The sequence below is a fragment of the Odocoileus virginianus genome, chromosome 2 (genome assembly GCF_023699985.2).
Source record: "Odocoileus virginianus isolate 20LAN1187 ecotype Illinois chromosome 2, Ovbor_1.2, whole genome shotgun sequence".
NCBI lineage: Eukaryota > Metazoa > Chordata > Mammalia > Artiodactyla > Cervidae > Odocoileus > Odocoileus virginianus.
The window spans coordinates 28,191,174-28,212,439 of NC_069675.1; the positions used below are offsets into that span (position 1 = coordinate 28,191,174).

General features: G+C 45.5%; 1 protein-coding gene across 9 annotated transcripts in view; it reads right to left on the bottom strand.

Annotated features, from left to right (window-relative positions):
* Positions 1–9,046: 9,046 nt before the first annotated feature.
* The window catches only part of STPG4 (sperm-tail PG-rich repeat containing 4), a 34,465-nt gene continuing 22,245 nt past the window's right edge, over positions 9,047–21,266 (bottom strand). The window contains exons 6-8 of one of the 9 annotated variants that reach the window (XR_011491779.1): positions 13,625–13,707; positions 12,636–12,740; positions 9,047–9,431 (exon numbers count right to left, since the gene is read on the bottom strand). Coding sequence is in view for 3 of the 9 variants with exons in the window: in XM_070477901.1 (XP_070334002.1) it covers positions 9,503–9,619; positions 12,636–12,740 (222 nt within the window). In the remaining 6 variants the exon portion in view is untranslated. Of the gene's footprint in view, positions 9,432–9,464; positions 9,620–9,641; positions 12,335–12,635; positions 12,741–13,624; positions 13,708–15,462; positions 15,607–21,266 lie in introns of those variants that run through there. The other 8 variants (XR_011491781.1, XR_011491775.1, XR_011491778.1 and 5 more) reach the window with 8 other exon arrangements.

A 21,266-nucleotide genomic window follows, 5' to 3' on the forward strand; every position in this document is an offset into this window, starting at 1 on the left:
GGAGGAGAGCATGGCAACCCACTCCAGTATTCTGGCTTGGAGGATCCTAATAGGCTAAAATCCATGGGTCACAAAGAGTCGGACAGAACTGAAGTGACTTAGCACACACACACACATGAGCTGGTTGGAAGAGTCAGGAAGATCAAAAAATGCTGAGCAGGTGAATCTCTGTAAAGACAGAGAGCTCCAAACAGAAATGGATGCCCATTTTCAAGGGGGGCAGAAAATGATGGAAGCCCAAGAGCTTCATTGATTCTGTCCCAGACAACCTTTCCAGCTCCTGCAGCCTGACGTCAAGATTCCCATCTGAATCCCTTCCCTGGTCCTTGCAATGGCTCCTCATGACTTAAGGGACCTTGGGTGTGTCTCTTCCTGGTGGCTCTGCCCATTCCCAGAGAGGCACACTCTCCTCTCGGTGTGCACCTGGAGACCAGCCTTTGGGGGGCATGTGCCAGGGTACCCACCTCTAGGGAGAGGAGCTCTTGACCAGAGGCAAAGGGGAACAGGTGGGTGTGGCAAAAGCCCATCTCGCAGGAAGTCAGTGCAAGAAGGTGAGGTGACTTGCCCAATACCCCCATGCTCCAGGGCAATGGTCGACATGCAGGCAGCCTGCATGCGAGAACCTCGTCTATTGCATTCTTCCTGGGACACCTGCCAACCAGAGGAGGGGCACATGGATGCTGAAACGGGGACCAGAGCAGGCGTGAGGACACCACAGCAAAGACCAGCTGGCCTCAGGGGTCAGCTCTGAGGCCTGAGATGGATCCCTTCACTGTCTACAGGTCACAGCATAGGTGTATTCCCCAGCTCCCTGTCCCCAGGTCCCAGCAGCCCTCCTGAGTATATCATGGCTGTTCAAGGGCCTACAGTTGTTCTTAATTCATTATAGTCTTTAAATAAAACTATATGTATACTTAATTTCATTTTATAAATTATTTTAGAGGGACTTCTCTGGTGGCCAGTGGTTAAGAATCCGCCTGCGAGTGCAGGTGACGGGTTCAATGCCTGGCTGGGGAATTAGGATCCCACATGCCATGGGGCAACTAAGCCCATGTGTTGCAACTATTGAGCTCTTGCAACACAACTACTGAAGCCTACACGCCTAAAGCCCATGCTCCACAAAAAGATGCCATCACAATAAGAAGCCCACACACCATGACTGGAAAGTAGACCCCATTCACTGGAACTAGAGAAAGTCCATGCGCAGCAATGAAAAGCTAATGCGCCATGATGAAGACCCAGCACAGCCAAATATATATATATATATATATATATATACATCTTCACCATTAGGATCTTCATCTACACTATAGATACATGCATCATTAAACACAACTTTCCAGAAGCTTCATTTTCATTTCCATATAAAATAAGGCATATTTAGAATTTTGGAATAATGTGGCCCCTGGAGCCACATATTAGAAGCCATTATTTACTTCTAATATAAGTAAAATATTAGGAGCATTGTCCACCCACCCAACCCCATTCCCCATAATATAACTTTTAAGGTGACTTTTTTTTTACTTTTTAAAAAATTTTGACCCATCCTCACAGCTTGTGGGATCTTAGTTCCCCAACCAGGGACTGAACCTGGGCCCATGGCAGTGAAAGTGCCAAGTCCTAACCACTGGACTGCCACGGTACATCCAACATGACTGCTTTTTAAGTGATCTTACGGAGCTTGTTTATAACATCTAACATCTGCAATCTTAAGGTCAACCTTCCAGGAATAATTTCTAAAATCAGTAATAATTTTTTTTACCTTCTCTTTCAAAAAACTTAATTCATTTCTGATGACTTTTGTCAGCATCAAACACCAAAAATGGCTGAGATTATTTAGGCTAACAATCCTTCCCCAGACAATTCTTTGTGCTTCAAAATAAAAGGAACTTCCATAATATAAAAAACGTTATGAAATAGGAAAGACGCCTAACAGCCAAAACAATCTTGAGAAAGAAGGACAAAACTGGAGGTATCATACTCCCTGACTTCAGACTATGCTACAAAGTTTCAATAATCAAGACAGTATGCTAGCACAAAAATCAGACACACAGATCAATGGAACAAAAAGAGAGCCCAGGGACTTCCCTAGTTGTCCAGTGGCTAAAACTCCCAATGCAGGGGGCTGGGGTCCCAGCCCCAGTCAGGGAATTAGACTCCACATGCCACAGCTAAGAGTTCACATGCCATGCAACTAAGATCTGACACAACCAAATAAATAAATAAAAATTAATATTTTAAAAAATAGCCCAGAAATAAATCCACAAACTAATAGGCAATTAATGACAAAGAAGAATATACAATGAGGAAAAGACCATCTCTTCAGTAAGTGGTGCTGGGAAAACTAGACAGCTACATGTAAAATAATGAAATTAGAACATTTTCCCCATATTATTTACAAAAATTAATTCAAAATGAATTAAAGACCTACATGTAATACCAGAAACCATAAAACTCCCAGAAGAAAATGTAGGCAGAACACTCTTTGACATAAATTGTACCAATATATTTTGGGTCTGTCTCCTAAGACAAAGAAATAAAAGCATTCACCTGAAACTACCAAAACATTGTTAATCAACTATACCCCAATACAAAATCCTTTTGGTGTTAAAAAAGTTAAAATTAAAAAAATTAAAAACAGGACCTTAATTAAAAGCTTTCGTACAGCAAAGGAAACCACTGACAAAATGAAAAGATAACCTACTGAACGAGAGAAAATATTTGCAAATGACATGACCGATAAGGGGTTAATAATACAAAATATATAAACAGCTCCTATAACTCAACATTTTAAAAAAACTGATTAAAAAATGGGCAGAAAACCTGAATAGACATTTCTCCAAAGAAGATACACAGATGGCCAATATGCACATGAAAAGGTTCTCAATATCGTTAATCAGAGAACTGCAAATTAAAACCACAATGAGATATCACCTCACACCTCTTAGAATGACTACTATCAAGAAGAACACAAATAACAAATGTTGGCAAGGATGTGGACAAAAGAGAACCCTCCTACACTGATGGTAGTAATGTAAATTGGTGGAGCCACTGTGGAAAACAGTATGGAGACTTCTCAAAAAGCTGAAATTAGAACTGCCACATGACCCAGCAATTCTCCTCTGCATATATATCCAAACTGAAACATATAAAAACATTAATTCAAAAAGATACATGCACTTCAACATTCATAACAGCATTATTTACAATTGCTAAGATATGGGACTTCCCTGGTGGTCCAGTGGCTAAGATTCTGAGCTCCCATTGCAGAGGGCCCAGGTTCAGTCCCTGGTCAGGGAACTAGATCCCACATGCTGCAACCAAATAAATAAAATAGATAAATAGATTTAAAAAAACCAACAACAATTGCTATGATATGGAAGCAACCTAAATGTCCATCAACAAAAGAAGGTGTGATACGTATACACAATAAAATACTATTTGGCCATAAAAAAAAAAAAGAGTGAAAATTTGCCATTTACAACAACATGGATGGACCTGGAAGGTATTATGCTTGGTGAAATATGTCAAACAGAGAAAGACAAATACTGTATGATATCACTTATATGTGGAATCCAAAAACTAACACAAACTCATGACTATAGCAAAAAAGAAACAGACTTACAGATATGGAGAGGAAACTAGTGGGTACCAGTGAGGAGAGGGAAGGGGTAGAGGATTAAGAGGCACAAACAAATGATGTACAAAATAAATAAGCTATAAGGATATATAATATGACACAGGAACTATAGCCAATATTTCATAATAATTATAAATAGAGCATAACCTTTAAAAATGGTAAGTCATTATGCTATACACTGGAAACATCATATTGTATCAACTGTACCTCAATCAAGTACACTATTCAGTAAGCATCTGTGTGCTAACACTATAGTGAAGTCACTCAGTTGTGTCCGACTCTTTGCGACCCCACGGACTGTAGCCCACCAGGCTCCTCCATCCATGGGATTTTCCAGGCAAGAGTACTGGAGTGGGGTGCCATTTAGGCATTGGGAAATTCACCCATTCCTCAGTAGATCCCAACTCTTATGATCCCATAGCCCACAATCCAACACTGGCCTCAGGAAAGGATACACAGATGACACCACCCTTATGGCAGAAAGCAAAGAAGAACTAACAAGCCTCTTGATGAAGGGCAAAGAGGAGAGTGAAAAACCTGGCCTAAATCTCAACATTCAAAAAACTAAGATCACGGCATCCGGTCCCATCACTTCATGGCAAATACATGGGGAAACAATAGTGACAGACTTTATTTTCTCGGGCTCCAAAATCACTGCAGATCGTGATTGCAGCCACAAAATTAAAAGACACTTGCTCCTTGGAAGAAAAGTTATGACAAACCTAGACAGTGTATTAAAAAGCAAAGACATTACTTTGCCAACAAAGGTCTGTATAGTCAAAGCTATGGTTTTTCCAGTAGTTGTGTATGGATGTGAGAGCTGGACCATAAAGAAGGCTGGGCGCCAAAGAATTGATGCTTTTGAACTATGGTGTTGGAGATGCTTGGGGAGTCCCTTGGACTGAAAGAAATCAAACCAGTCAATCCTAAAAGAAATCAATCCTGAATAGTCGTTGGAAGGACTAATGCTGAAGCTCCAGTACTTTGGCCATCTGATGCGAAGAGCCGACTCATTAGAAAAGACCCTGATGCTGGGAAAGACCAAAGGCAGGAGAAGGGGATGACAGAGGATGAGATGGTTAGATGGCATCACTGACTCAATGGACATGAGCTTGAGCAAGCTCCAGGAGATGGTGATGGACAGGGAAGCCTGGCGTGCTGCAGTCCATGGGGTTGCAAAGAGTCGGACACCACTGAGTGAACACCACCACCACCACCTTGACTTTAGCTCAGTGAGACTGACTTGGGGACCCCTGACCTCCTGAACAGTAAGAGAATCAATCTGTGTTGATTTAAGCACCAACATCTATGGCAATTGTAACAGCAACCACTGGAAACTAACACACATAATTTCGGTAGCGAGCTCCCTGGGCGTGGGGGTACTCTGCAGTCCAGCCCCCATGCCCCGCCCAGGAGGGGCTGGTGATCAGAAGCCTGAACAGCTGTGACTGTGCCAGGCATCTTTCCAAGCATCCCTGCCCCCCCCCTCCCAGGCTGCTCAGTTAAGTGGGAGGCATAGGTCCCTGCCTCCTCGCCTCCCACCAAGCCCACTCTGGTGACCAGAGATGTATTGTCACTGGGCCTGAGCCCTGCTTCCTGCCTACAGTTCTCAGGGACTAAGCTACACTCTGACCCAAAGCAGTCACATTGCCATCTCCCTCCCCTGCTGGATGGGCCTCTCTGAGCCCCTCTCTCCTCAGAAGGGTGACATCCTATTCTGAGCTCTGATATGGCCAAGGGTGTCATCATTAAGGCAACGCGAAGACCTGCTAAGAGACATCCTTCCCGTGTCCACCCAATAGGCCTCCCCTTTCTCTGGCTCCTCCTCCTCCTGTCCCCGACCCCCGCTGCTTACTTGCCACCCTCAACATCCAGGCCTCTGTCAGCCTTGGCTCCTCCTACCAGCCACAGTCGCTTCTTCAGCAGGGAAATGGCAGACGAGCCAGACCCGGATCTGGGTCTCTAGCATTGGCCCGCACAAGCCCACCGAGCCCCTGTGGTCATCAATGCTGAGCTCAAACCCCTCTGTTTGGGCCCAGCGGGTTCTGCATGCTTGCAGCCCTGCCCTTGGGCCAAAACCAAAGACCTGTACGGAGCCCAGCCTAGAATCGGCTGGCAGGAGTGACTGGGTTCAGGCCCTGCTCACCTCCTATGCAGAACAGCCTCCGCGAGAATGCTCCAGGAGCCTGCTTCACTCAGTCCAGTCCAGCACCGCCCTCTTCCCTCGGGACTGAGCCAGACATCAGTACGGACCAATCTCTTCTTCTGAGCCGAACTGTGACTTCTTAGGGCAACAGCGGCCCTGTCTTAAACCTTTACAGGTTGGAGGACTACCTGTGGCCCCACCTAGAGTTCCTGGTGATTGGTGTTTTCACACTGTCCCAGCAGATATTCTCAATCTTGGCCAATCATTGCAATCACCTGGGGTGTGGGGATGGGAAGGGGGAACAAAAACTACTGGGTCTGAATCCTACCAATGGGTTTGATGATGTCTGGCAGTTGCCAGGCTGTGAGAGTTTTAAAGTCTCCCCAGGGGGTTCTAAAATGCAGCTTAGAACAACTGATTTGGAACTTGTGGAATGTGTTTTCAAGATAACAGGGCTTCCAAAGTGATTCAAAGCTTGGGGACTTGAGTCCAGGCAGCTCGTGCTGTTTCGAGGCGGGTGGCACCGAGCATGTGAGAGGCAGTGCTGGAGCCAGGGCCGGTCACCTGAGCAACCTGTGGCCCTTGGTCTCTGGGTCTGGAAGGTGTCCGTTGTGGGCCTAAAAAGAAGTGGGGATGAGGAGGGAAAGAGGAGAAGAGAAGGGAGGAGACAGGCTGTCCCCATCAGTGTGGTGACTTTTGACATGCTCTGATTCAACGCAGAGGGAATTTCACAGGGCAACAGCAGATGATATTTGCAGCCGAGACGAGCCATTCCCTTTGGTTGAAGCCAAATTCCGAGGGCAACTGGGGCATGTGAGTGGGAGGAGAGAGGACCAAGCGATGCTCAGGGAAGCCAGGGCAGGGACCTCGAGAAGCAAGCGTCACAGTGGTCCATGCAGGAGGGCAGAGACACCCTGGAGAGAAGGCCCCTCGGGGATGTGGGATAAACACCACATTCCCTTCCATTTCTGGGCTTTTCTAACTCAGTTTGGACCTGTCACTGGATGCGCACAATGGCTGTAGCTGCTAGGTGTGAATATCCCATCTTGGAGCTCAAGCTCAAAGTCAACCCAGGTCTGTCCAGTCTCTCCATGTTGGAAAAGACAGGAGGAGGCCCTGCTTTTCAAACGCCGTCCCAGTTTTAGGCTTGTGGCAGGAAAAAGCTACCCAGAATCCCTCCAGTCTATTTGGGAAAGCCTCCTGCTACCTGTATGAAGTACTATTTAAGACGCCGGAAGATGTCAAAGAGGGAAGCGAACACTGCTCTCCTCACTGACAGTGCCAGCCAGCCCTGCTGCTAGTACCTAGGGCAGAGCTTCTGTCATATCCCCTGAGTCACAGAGGAGGCAGAGGGCTGTGTTACGGACAGGGAGCAAGGCTGGTAAGGAGGACAGTGCCCCCGGCTCCAGAAAGACAACGGAAGCCATAGGGGCCAACGGCAATGTTAGTGCACAGACTTAACTCAAGGGTGTCCGGGTGGCCCTGCAGAATGTTCTCTCGCCGTTCCACCTCCAGCCGATGTCCCGGCGGGCCTCCCAAACCCCCTCCTTGCAGACCAGGCAAGTGACATCCCCTGCTTCTTATGCTGAAAGGGTCTTCATTCTCTTCTAGAACGTGGGGGAGCTGCCCTCCACCCCAACTACACACGTGACACAGCTGGGCCCCTGCAGCTGTGTCTGTCTGCCCCAGGGGCCCAGGCCCTCCTGGCCAGATCTGGACGGGCTAGGGTGGACCCCTGACCCAAGCTGGCCAACTAGATTCTCTCTCCTGGGAACCTGGCAGTGGAATCAGGAGGGGCTGGTGACATTCTTTAGGGCAAGACACGAACAGAAAGCTGTGTGAGACCCAATGCAGCCGGCCTGAGGGAGAAACAGCAGGAGGCTGAGGGAGAGAGAGGAACCACCCCTGCTCACACCCCTGGTTCACACGGCTGACTGGAGATACCCCCACAGACATGCAGCACAATCTCCCTCCTGCCCCTGCCAGCCTGAGACATGCAGCACAATCTCCCTCCTGCCCCTGCCAGCCTGAGAGGGTTCGCCTCACCTCTCACCCACAAGCCCCAAAGCAGATGTGGTCACCTCTCACCTCGCTCCTTCTAGGACCCTGCCACCACTGCCCTGAGCGCCAGGCACAACCTGGCCCACTGCTCCTGGAGAAAACACCCTCCGCCAGGACCGCCAGTGGTACCTGCTGATCCTGCAGGGGCCTCTGACCCACTTGGAGAATAAAATTGGGAACTATCTGCCCTGTGGCCACATGCTGAGCAAAGTGGGACAGGAGCAGCCACCGAGGCGGCCGCCTCACCGGACTCCAAGGGGCCATCTTCTGCTCTGCAGGAACTCAGGGCAGGGAGTTTCTTCCATAAAAGCAAAACGTGGATAAACCCAGATGGGAGATGCAGGCCTCTCCTTCCTTGTCCCCAGCGCCTACTTTACAATGGTACTTATAAGACTAGAGAAATGGGTTTTTCTCCATATAATAAAATATAAGGGTTTATTAGGTTTTCTTTTTCTTTCTTTTAGTTAAAAAGATTCCTTCCTATTACTGATGAATGACTCTGTAGTCTCCCCATCCTTCCTTTCTCCTGATGTCATTCCCCGAGCCCATGCCCTGGCTGGAGTCCCTGAGCAGGACTGACTGCTGGGCCTGTGATCTGGGCCTCACCCAACCCCCTCCTGCTCCGCCTGCACCCTCCACTCTAGCTGGGCCTGTCTCCCTCTGTTCCCCTCCAGCAAATGTCTCTTCCTGCTTTTCGCTCAAAAAGGGTTCCTTGCCCAGACCTTCTTCCCTCTCCCCTCTGCCCATCTCAGCCTCCTGGTCCCAGGGGTGCCAGCCAAGCTGCTGGCCGCACACTACCATCCTTCCCCACTTGGGCAGTGCTGCCCTGTCTCTGCTCTTAGCGCCTGTGGCCTTCGATGTCAGGATCGCTCCTCCATGCACTGGGTGCAGTGATCTTGCAGTTTCCTGAGCCTAGGCTGTGTCTTCCCAGTGTGACTGTTGTCCACATGTCAGCCACCCCTGAGCCGCACACACAAGGTAACCAGGAAGAGGTTCTTGGCATGGTTCTCAAAGCCTTCCTTGCGCCGGGAACTATTCCAGACTACGTTTCTGGCTTTGTCTCCTCTTTAACCCACCCTAAATTCAGTCACATGCTTCATTCATCTTTGTCTTAACCCCCACTCCCCACCCCCAGCACAGCTCCTGGCCCGGAGCATACTGTCAAAATATTTTTGTTAACTTGAAACCACAAGTGCTCATCAGGCTGAATCAATATTGTTCTTTTCAGGGAGATGAGATAGAGAAAAAACTATTGGGTTCCCGTCAAGTTCAGGATGGCCCTTGTTGAAGCCTCCAGGAGTCCATGAGGAATGACAACCTCAGGGCAGTGGAGACTCAGCTGGAGGGTCCAAGGCCACACAGAGCCCATCTGACACCTCAAGGCCCGTCCGGGTGCTGTGAGCGCAGTCCAGGGACACAGCCTCTGGGGACACAGCCTCTGACAATACACAGAGAAGGCATATAATTTACTGTTCAAACCGGGAAACTTCTGAGCGAGAACTGGACATTTTGCTGGAACTATTCCAGATAAGTGGGCTGGGCAGTCAGGCCAGGCAATCGAATGTGGTCTGTGGTCAAACTCTCCTAAAAAGGAGACGAAATAGAACTTACTAAAACTCAAGAGTTGCTTAGGGCCAAGGTGGGGTTTATTTATTTTAAAAGCCAATTGTGTTATTGAAGAAAAGGCTGTGTTCTCGGCCCATTTTGGCTATGGTACGGGGCTGCTTGGGGAACTGCGCTGAAGCGGTATATGCTCCTGGGCCCGGGGTTTTCTGAAAACACAACAGAGAACAGGAAGTGATGATATAGTGACACCAGAACCCAGAGCCTCCTGAGCTTGGCTGTGGACTCAGGCATGGCTGGCAAACCCCCACCGAGGGAGACAAGGGCTGCCCTGGTCTGGGCTGAGGCCTGTGCACCTGAGGACTGGAGCCTGTCCTCGGGACTGAGGCCTGCTCCTGTCCCCGGCTCTCCCCAAGACTGCAGAGGTGCTGCGAGAAGCGCTGACAAGCAACCAACAGCCCAGGGGAGGTGGGCTTACACTCCCCCACACCTCAGGGCACGCTTTCTCTGGGGCACCCCGTCCCTGCGAATGCCAGTGCCCCCAGTGACTTCGCTCTAGTGGTCATGGGTTGGAGAGGATGGATTCCGAACCTGAACAGCTGACCTCAGAAGCCCCAACTCCTGCGTCTCCATCATCTTCCCCAGTACCAAGAGAGTGAGATTCAGCACTACCAAGGCCCATGGACCTCAGGCTCAAGGGATGGATGAGTTCTAATTTTGAAAAGCCCTGTTTTCATTTTGATGAAATGCTTGAAAAACTCAGTTCTGTTCAGTCATGTCTGACTCTTTGCGACCCCATGGACTGCAGCACACCAGGCTTCCCTGTCCATCACCAACTCCTGGAGTTTGCTCAAATTCATGTCCATCAAGTCAGTGATGCCATCCAACCATCTCATCCTCTGTCACCCCCTTCTCCTCCTGCCTTCAGTCTTTCCCAGCATCAGGGTCTTTTCCAATAAGTCAGTTCTTCGTATCACTTGGCCAAAGTACTGGAATTTCAGCTTCAGCATCAGTCCTTCCAATGAATATTCAGGACTGATTTCCTTTAGGATGGACTGGTTGGATCTCCTTGCTGTCCAAGGGACTCACAAGAGTCTGCTCCAACACCATAGTTCAAAAGCATCAACTCTTCAGCACTCAGCTCTCTTTATAGTCCAACTCTCACACCCATACATGACTCTTGAAAAATTATTCAACCAATTATTTAAACAAAGTGCCTCTTATGTCATGGTAAGATGCCAATGAATGTCATTCTCATTTATTTCTTACGTCAGTGTTGTCCATGCTGAGGTGCACGCACATATTCTTGAATACCCCAAAATTTTATCTTAGAGAGACAACAGTACCTCTATATATGGTTAAGGAAAGGGTCTTAATGTCAGACAGGCCTGGATTCAAGTCCTAGTCCCACCATGAATGGCTCGATATGACACATGCTTCCTACTCCTCACCCATCAGTTGAGGTTTTGAGGTTCATGGGGGTGGGGGGGGGCCAGGGACAGACAGCACCTGCCAGGCTGGCAGCAAGTACTGCTCCACACACCAGTTACCACCACTATTATCACCAGCTTGTCACTGCCATCCTTCCCTACAGTTTGCTATCTCTGCAGGAAGCAGTGAGAGTACAAACAAGATTACCAGAGCGGTCAGCCCAGGGTGCATGAGATCAGCTGCCTGCAGAAGCTGCTTTAAATGACAGGATGTTTCCCTGGCCAAATGCAAAGGAGCAGCTTGGGAATCTAATCGAGTCCTGGCCAGACGTCAAAGGAATCTGAAGCCCTTATTAGTGCTTTTAATGAGGAAGCTGCCTGTGTGTGGAGTCCAGGAAGGCCAGTGCCTGAACAGGAGGTTCGGGGGCCTGCACCCCAAAAGGCCATCCTTCAGGAAGCTGCCAGCCGCAGTCCTCAGACCTTGGGAACATCCGGCTCTGTCCTCCAGCCCTGATGTCACTGCTACCAAGCAAACTCTGCTGTTGTTTGGCTTCCTTCCGAGTTTCCTGCAAGGGGAGACACTCCAGGGAGCAGCGGCTCCAGACACCAGCCCCCTCGCTGGACACTTGTAAAGGAATACCACCACCTTCCAGCTTCTCCATCAGTCTCTTGGGATTTTGGTTAGCATGACTCCAACATCCTGAAGAAGCTCAGCCCCGTGAGCTCGGAGGAAAATCTGTTTGGATCATGATCGTGCCACAAGGGTGAGGATCTGCTGAAGGGAGCCACTAGCCTCCAGCTGTCTGTCTGTTTTTAGTCTTTCCGGTGGGGCCTCCCCAGTCTTCCTCCGGAGAAAGACCGAATTAACCATCTCAAATCAGGCTACAAACCAGTGAGTCCGGGGGACTTTCAGACTGAGGAACAACAAGACCACGGGAATGAAAACTTTAATAATTAAACAAACAACTCAAGCCACTTTCATAAGCTCCGTGTTGTGCTTTTGCCATCTTTCTTGGTCTCCTCGAGGCCTCCGAGGCTCTCACACCCTCCCAGAATCTACCTCCTTGTGTGTCTCCATGGACTCGAGCCTCTTCCCTGTCTGTCCTGAGTCCTCGGGGGCAGGATGATGGCTCAGGACTTAATGGTCTCCTTTGGTTCAATGATAATGCTTCTGTTCTGTGACTTTCTGTTCCCAGAAGGCACATACGCAAAGTACGGCAGTTCTGTAAGGGCCCACTGCTGGCCTCTGTTCGTTAGAGAGGTTTCCCCATGAAGCAACCAGGACATAACAGTGATAGCTAATCACTGTGCTGGCTGTTCTCAGCTGGACTCGTTCTTCAGCCATGGTCTTTGGGCCTGGAGTCACTTTGAGCCTGAAGCTGGCTGAGGGCTTATCTAGTGAGCTCGAGACTCTGCTGCCTTGTCAAGCAATCTTAATGTATACACATTAGAATTGTGGGGCTTCCCAGGTGGTGCCAGTGATAAAGAACCTGCCTGCCAATGCAGGAGACATAAGAGACGCAGGTTAGATCCCAGGTTTGGGAAGACCCCCCAGAGGAGGGCATGGCAACCCACTCTAGTGTTCATGGCTGGAGAATCCCATGGACAGACGAGCCTGGCGGACTGTAGTCTGTAGGGTCACAATGAGTGGTACACAATTAAAGCGACTTAGCACACACACATGCACACTAGAACTGTATATAACTCTACTGCCCCCATCCCATTCCCAATGCCCACCCCACCCCCTGCATCAGTCACAAAACCTACAACCATATCTGTCTCTTAGGACACTTACCGAACAGGCAGGCAAGAATCGAGGTACTCTGGATTGAAAACAAGAAGTAACAGAACTTGCTGAAGGTATTTTCAAGTCATAATGACCTGGTCCTGGGCCTTCACGCTGTAGAAAAAAAATTGTTTTTGTCTCATAAATAGTGATAGCTGATATATTTTGATGCTTTACTTGCCTTTTATGAATAGACATATGACTCAGTGTGATATGGTAGAAAAATCCCTGGATTGGGACGTGGAAGCTCTTGTTAAGGTGTGCCCTGGTACCAGGCACTGTGAAATGGGAATAATACCTGCTTTTCCTGCTCTACCTGCCTTGTGGATGACTGTGAGGACTGCAGAGGAAATGACATGTGAAAGCCTCCCATCCCTGCCTGGATACCCTCCTCTCTCCCAGGCCCCCTGCCCACACCAGCAGGCCTCACTCCATTCTTGTCCCTCTGCTGAGGGTGACTTACTGCTCTGAGCTGTTAGTTTTATAAAACACACTTATTCCTTCACACACATGCAGCATATGTTCTCTTAGTCCCCCAAAAAAGTATTCATAGCAATTCACTGCCCTACGTACAATGCCATGAGATTAACATAAGTAGATGAACACAATTTTGAAAAGACAAACAGCTCAATAGAAAAGTCAGCAAAAGGCAACTCACAGAGAGGAAAAGGAGTGAGGAAACTGCAAGGTGAGGGGGGCGGAGCTCTAAGGTCATTAATAACAAACTAAGTTCTCATTCAAAGAACAATGAGATATACTTTTGTGGGGGTCAGGAAAGAAAGAAAGAGATAAAGGGAGGAAAAAAGGAAGAAGGGAGGGAGAAGCCAAAACCTTTTGCGGGGGTGGGGTGGAGCCCAGGGCATGCACAGCTTGGCTTGCAGGATCTTGGTTCCCAGACAAGGGATTGAACCTGTGCCACTGCAGTGAAAGCCCCAAGTCCTAACCTCCAGTTAATTCCCAAGAAACTAAAACTTTATCCACAGTGTGGATACTCCTACCTGACTCTGGCAGAACTGTTAATTTGATTAGCCTTTCTGAAGCATAATTTGGCAAGCTTGAAACAGCTTAAAAACACATATACCTATCCAAAGGGAGAGAAAGAAAATAAGAGTCTGGTTACTCCTGATTGTTGCAGGAATCCAGAAGACAAATAATGAGTCCTGAGCCCAGATATGGCAGGAAAATGAATACAGCCCAAACACCACAGTAGATAATGTAGACAAAATGTTAACCTTTTTTTTCCTTTCCAGCAATTCACTTCCTTTCCTCTCCCATTTTCAAATACCAGTGCTATTTGACAGAAAAAAATAATCTTTCTGGCATGATGTTTTAGATCTGTCTCTGAATAACGCAGGAACTAGGGGAAGTAGATGGGGGTGTAGACTGGCCAAGTTTTTGGTCATTTTTGAACGCGAGTTCTCTTTATATGGTATATATATTTAAAGTTTTCACAATACAAAGTTAAAGACAATATATATTTGTTATATTGACCTAGCAATTCCATTTTTAGGAATTCTTCCTAAGAAAACAATTGATAATGTGTACAAATGTTTGGTCACAAAGACATTCCCTACAACACTGTTTCTAAAAGTTGAAAAATCAGAAATGAAAGAAATGACCAATGACATGTGCCTGGTGAAATAAACTGTGATTCTTCCATCCAGTCATCCAAGCTGATCAATTTCTATGGACATAAAGTCTACTCCCAAGTATTGTTAAGTGAATACTCCCAAATATTGTTAAGTGAACAAAACAAGCTTTAAAAAATGTGCATTAAAAAATTGGGAAAGAAATGTTCACCAACAGCAGTTTTCTCCAGGTGGTGACATGTTGAGTAAAAAGACTTTTTTTTTTTTTTTTTTGCTTATTGGCTGTTTCTAATTTTTCTATGATGGACTTGAGTGTCCTTGAAATAAGAAAAAAAGTTATTCTTAGTGCATAGATAAATAAATATGGAAATTGGGTAAGTGAAAAAGGGGGTAGGGAAAAAAGATAAAATGAGCAGAAAGATTAGAACAGAAATGTATTCCATAAGATCCTTGTGACACATATGAGACTGAGCCACAGGTTAGCCCAATGGATTTGGCTGAATAAGCACCCAAATGTGGCCCCTCTGCAGGATTTAAGAGCAAGGCTTTCAAAACCCTGTTTTCCTTTTGTGGCACAGCAGCACAATTAGGGCTGCCATTCTCAATTATCCACCATGAATGAAGTCTGTTATTATCAGTCAAGCACAAGTCTGATAATCAAGGGATGTGTCTCATCATTTTACAACTCATGGCAGAGAAATGAAACAGCAGTGTCTTCAACCTGATGCACCTGTGGGACAGAGACCGCTGTCAGGGCAAGGCTTCTTCACTACAGAAGTCTGAGCCACCATAAGCACACAGGATAGAAAGTCAGGGGAGTGTGAACAGGAATGGTTTGCACAGAGTCCCCTTGGTTTGGCCATAATAAACGCAAGTTCTCAAGCTGGAGTGGCAGCTGGGGCAAAAGATGCTGCTGAGGGTGTCACCACTGACTCCATGCCTTTGACAGCCCGGCCATCCATCTGTGGAATGGCTAAGAAACACTGTGAACACTACCCTTTCCCCACAAGCCTCCTGTGGCTTTCACTTCTAAGCTTCTAAGTCGTGAGCTGCTTGAGAGTCAGGTGCCAGGCCTGGCGAGGCCCTGATATGTGCCCATGCCATCCAGCGGCCTTCCTGCATGTGCATGGTCATCTGAATCAAAGGGCCTAAGACTCGGGACAGAAAGAAATTACTGAATGCTATTTGGCCCCCATGTGTCACATGGGACCTCTTAAGTGGGGAACATTAAGGAAGTTGATACAGACCTAGGTTCTAATTCCAGAAGCCACAGGAATCCTGTTTTAAGTGAGAAGTAATGATCAGGCCAGGGTCCTGCAATGGGTGGGAAGCAGCTTCAACAGAGTTCCTGTTTCTGCCCCATCCGAGGACGATGGGCAGAGTGGGAAGAGCTGAAAGGAGAGAAGAGGGCTTGGTCCAGGATGGCTCTGAATGTGAGGGGAAATGGAATCAGTTCAACAGTGGGGCGGGGGTGGGAGGGCAGGGTGGGTTCAAAACAAAGGATAAGGAGAAGACACATGGTATGAAGACATACTATGGCCTTGATCTTGAACTTCTTGACTTATTTGGTTCTAATTCCTTGCACCATAATGCTCAGTACCATTGTAGGCATCTGCTAAAGCCTTGCCACCACTACCTCCAACCCTCCAGGGCTGAGAGGATGGGACTGGCTTATGTATACAACACTGCTCAGGAAATGAAAGGTGCCAGGTACCTCTGAAACACTGTGAGGGTAGATGAGGTTATCCCAAGATGTGTACTGAATTAAGTTCTCCAAAAATCTATAAATCCTCTGAGTTTTAGGTGTGTTTCATTATGCTGAATGCTGAATGACATTCCCTCAAAATTCTTAAGACCTGCGAATTTGGAGTTCACAGTATCTCATAGTGTGACCTTGTCTGGAAATTGTCTGACCCTTGTCTGGATCAGTCCTGACTGTAGCCACAAAATTACAAGATGCTTGCTTTTTAGAAGGAAAGCAATGACAAACCTATTCAGCTTATTAAAAAGCAGAGACATCACTTTGCTGACAAAGGTCCATATAGTCAAAGCTACAGTTTTTCCAGTAGTCATGTACAAATGTGAGAGTTGGACCATAAATAAGGTGAGTGCAGAAGAATTGATGCTTTTGAACTGGGGTGCTGAAGACTCTTAAGAGTCCCCTGGGCAGCAAGGAGATCAAACCAGTCAATCCTAAAGGAAATCAACCCTGAATATTCATTGGAAGGACTGATGCTGAAGCTCCAATACTTGGGCCACCTGATTCAAAGAGCTGACTCATTGGAAAAGACCCTGATGCTGGGACAGATTGAAGGCAGGAGGAGAAGGGGGCGACAGAGGATGAAATGGTTGGATGCATCACTGACACAATGGGACATGAGTTTGAACAAACTCAGGGAGGTAGTGAAGGACAGGGAAGCCTGGTGTGCTGTAGTCCATGGGGAAGCAGGGTCGGACACAATTTAGTGACTGAACAACAACAACCAGATATAATAAGTTAAGATAAGGTCATTACAATGGACCCTAAACCAATGCTTCTTGGTGCTGGGAGGTGTCAGTACTTAGCTTTAAGCTATTTTCCTTTTAAAATCATAAAGCTAAAGGGAACCTAGAAAGAGCACATAGTCTGTCTCTATTGATCCTAGGCACAAACAAGTTTCAACAAATCATACTTGAGAAGAGAAAAAGTCAGAGATAAAATAAAATGTATAGCCCCAAATGTCTATATATACACACACATGCAAAACATAAGAAATACACAACATAAACTGAAATCACTAGACATGGTGGCAAAAATGATCTCACCCAAATTTGGTGGGGTGGGTGGTGTGATAACTGGACCACACTGCCCAGAAGAAAAGAGGTACCCCAGCAAGGAGGGGAGAGCCCTGTGTGTGGGAGGGCACATAGAGGAGCTAGAAGTGCCTCTTTGGGAATTCAGGAGGAAGCATGTGGCAGGGTGTATCCAACTCAGGAAATTCTAGAATTCTCTAAGAATACATCTAAAGGTTCAGAGGAGAAAGGAGACAAGTATGCTGGTGGATAGGGTAGAAGTAAACTTGGCAGGGGCCAAAAGTTATCCACATTTGTGAAATTAAAAACTGACAGTACTGGGACTTCCCTGGTGGTCCAGTGGCTATGACTCTGTACTCCCAATGTAGGGAGCCCAGGTTCAAACCCTGATCTCACATGCTGCAATTAAGACCCAGCACAGTCAAATAAACAAATAAATTTGAAGAATTGATGGTATCTCTGAAGCTCCATACTTCTTAAAAAACCCTAGTACATCTGTAGTTATATTTGAAAGGTTATATTTTTCTGTATTCAGGTCAGAAAGCAACAGTTAGAACTGGACATGGAACACAGACTGGTTCCAAATAGGAAAAGGAGTATGTCAAGGCTGTATATCGTCACCCTGCTGATCCCCTGGAGAAGGAAATGGCAACCCACTCCAGTACCCTTGCCTAGAAAATTCCATGGATGGAGGAGCCTGGTGGGCTACAGTCCATGGGGTTGCAGAGTCAGACACAACTGAGTGACTTCACTTACACTTTATTTAACTTATATGCAGAGTAGATCATGAGAAACACTGGGCTGGATTGAAGCACAAGCTGGAATCAAGATTGCTGGGAGAAATATCAGTAATCTCAGATATGCAGATGACACCACCCTTATGGCAGAAAGTGAAGAACTAAAGAACATCTTGATGAAAGTGAAAGAGGAGAGTGAAAAAGTTGACTTAAATCTCAACATTCAGAAAACTAAGATCATGGCATCTGGTCCCATCACTTCGTGGCAAATAGATGGGGAAACAGTGGAAAGAGTGGCTGCCTTTATTTTTTTGGACTGCAAAATCACTGCAGATGGTGACTACAGCCATGAAATTAAAAGATGCTTACTCCTTGGAAGGAAAGTTATGACCAGTTTAGACAGCATATTAAAAAGCAGAGATTACTCTGACAACAAAGGTCTGTATAGTCAAAGTTATGGTTTTTCCAGTAGTTGTGTATGGATGTGAGAGTTGGACCATAAAGAAGTCTGAGTGGTGAAGAATTGATGCTTTTGAACTGTGGTGTTGGAGAAGTCTCTTGAGAGTCCCTTGGACTGCAAGGAGATCCAACCTAAAGGAGATCTCCATCCTAAAGGAGATCAATGCTGAGTGTTTATTGAAAGGACTGATGTTGAAGCTGAAACTCCAATACTTTGCGAAGAGCTGACGCATTTGAAAAGACCCTGATGCTGGGAAAGATTGAGGACAGAAGAAGAAGGGGAAGACAGAGGATGAGATGGCTGGATGGCATCACTGCCTCAATGGACATGAGTTTGGGTAAACTCCAGGAGTTGGTGATGGACAGGGAGGCCTGGCGTGCTGCGGTTCATGCGGTCGCAAAGAGTTGGACACGACTGAGCGACTGAACTGAACTGAACTGATTTTTCCAAAAATGTTACCTACAAGTGAACTCTTTGAGAAGACTGACACTGGGACCTGTTTTAATCATCTTAACTTTCAGATTCCATTCAAACAGACATCTATTTGGCTTTTTTTCAATGTGACCATGTTTACTAATTATTTTTCTGCTCCTCACAGGATTTTAAGCTGAGTTTTTAATCGAATTAATTCCTTAATTGCAGAAATGACTGAAATGGTTCAGCATTCTTGCATAATGCTAGTATTTTTTTTTATAAAGATTTCTTGATGTGGGCCATTTTTAAAGTCTTTATTGGAGTCTGTTACAATATTGCTTCTGTTTTATGTTTAGTTTTTTGGCTGTGAAGCATGTGGGACTTTAACTCCTCAACAAGGGATTGAACCCCCACCCCCTGTATTGGAAGGTGAAGTGCTAATCACTGGACCACCAGGGAAGTCCCCATAATGTTAGTTTTAATGCAGACAGTATGCCATGAATCTGCTCTCCCCTTTTCAAACTTCTATCAAATGTGACTAAAACATATAAATCACATAACGCTCATTTGTGTCTGGACAGACTCTTTCCTGTTTATCTGATCTTTTCCTATTCTTTATAGGCTTGTCAGGTTTTAAGACATACAGAAACATCTTGAAATACTTCTGACATCAAATAAAAGAAACCCATTTTTTTCATTTGACATTGTAAGATTTTATTTCTACTGCCAGGATAAGATGCATATGCCTCTCATTTTTTCATTTTATATGCAACTGTGAGAAATAATTGAAAAGAATCTGCTCAGCAAATCATTGTTGGAAGTCCCAAATCACATGAATGACTGAGTCCTAATTAAGTAGTAGTAATGGCATTATCTTTATTAAAGTAATGAAATATATTTATGTTGACCAATGACCATATGGCTCCTTTCTTCAAACTATTTTTCTAACTTTTAAAAACTGTATTTTAAAAAATTATAGTAGCAATGCAAAAGAAAGGAAGCAAACACCCACCCTTAATCACAACATCTCAGCATAGCCACTAAAAGCATTTTGCTGCATTTCCTGTTTTTAATAACATAATTTTTCTTATATGACTTTCATCATGATTTTTTCACTATGCATTAGATCAGGGATCTCCCCTGCTCACTACCCATTCCTTGGAAAAATTGCCTTCCATGAAACTGGTCCCTGGTGCCAAAAAGGCTGGGGATTGCTAACTTAGTTCATAAACATTTCTGGTGCTATTTCATAATTTTAACAGTAATTATTTTAATGGCTGTAAAATATTCCTCTGTGTAAATATGTAATATTCTTTTAAAATTATTTCTTTCTCCTAGATATGAAATTGTTGCTATCATCATCTTGCTATTATAAACAATCCCTTGATGATATTCTTTGCATAGATGAATATTATTGTAAATAAATTATTACTTTAGGAGAGTTCTCGAACAATGAAATTAATTGGCTAACAGATAGAAACAGTTTTGGTGGGTCAATACTTTGGTGGCTTTGTAAGAGGTTGTATTCTGTATACTTCCACCAGCAAGAGACAAGAAAAGCACTGATGCTATGGTTCATAGATATTGGGGAAAATAGACTTAGAAAAACAAAATCTTCCTTACTCCTTCTTACCTGAGTGGGAGTATTAAATAAAGTCATCAGTATTCCCTATATGTTCAAAGAAGTTGTACAGGATATCTGCTATCCTTAACGCCCAAATTGTGAAATGCATTCAGGAGGGAACAAAATTCATGCAATTTTTTTGCAGGTCAAGAATTAAAGGGAAGGATGAGGGGAGGAGAAACTGCAAATGGCAAGTTTTACTTTGTCTACTTTGCTTTGATAAGAATGACTATGATTTGTTGAAGTTTGTTTTCTACTCTTGGAAAAAATCCTGGGGACTTCCAGGTTAAGACTCAAATGGTTAAGACTCCATGTTTCCAATGCAAGGGGCACAGGTTCAATCACTGGTTAGGGAAATAAAGCTCTCACATACCTGCCATGCAGAAAAAAAAAAAAAAAAAAAAACTTGCTTTGAGGGAACTGTGTGTTTGCATTGGATCTCAGGATCTGCAGGACTTGGTCATTATTATCCCGGTGTTAAAAGGAAAATGGTGACTGGTACAAGTTTCAAAATACAATTTTTTTCTGTGAGTACAAAAGGGCCCTTTTTTATTTTTGGTAGAACATATCTTCTGGTGTCTATTGCAAAATGCTCACACAAGCACTCCCCTCAGTCTTTCCTACACACAAAAATATTCTACTGATCCGGGTGGCAAAGAGTGGGACATGACTGAGCATGCATGCATCCACCCCAGCCATAATCAATTATTATCATTATTTCATCAATAACTGAAGTAGCCAATAAGTATACAACCTTATATTGGTAATCTAAAGATTAGAAACCATCTTCCAACAAGACAGATCCCTTTGCAACCGCCTCTCCTGAGAGGCACATATACCTTAGGGACAATGTGTAATTCATCTACGGAATTCCCGACATAAACAAAAAGGCTGTGTGTTTTAACAAGTGATAATGGCTTGTCCACATGGAGGGACTTTCAGGCACATAAGATCCTAGAGGACTTTAAAATTCAAAGTTACTGTACTTTTTACAACGAAAAAATGGTGTAGTGATCTGCCACA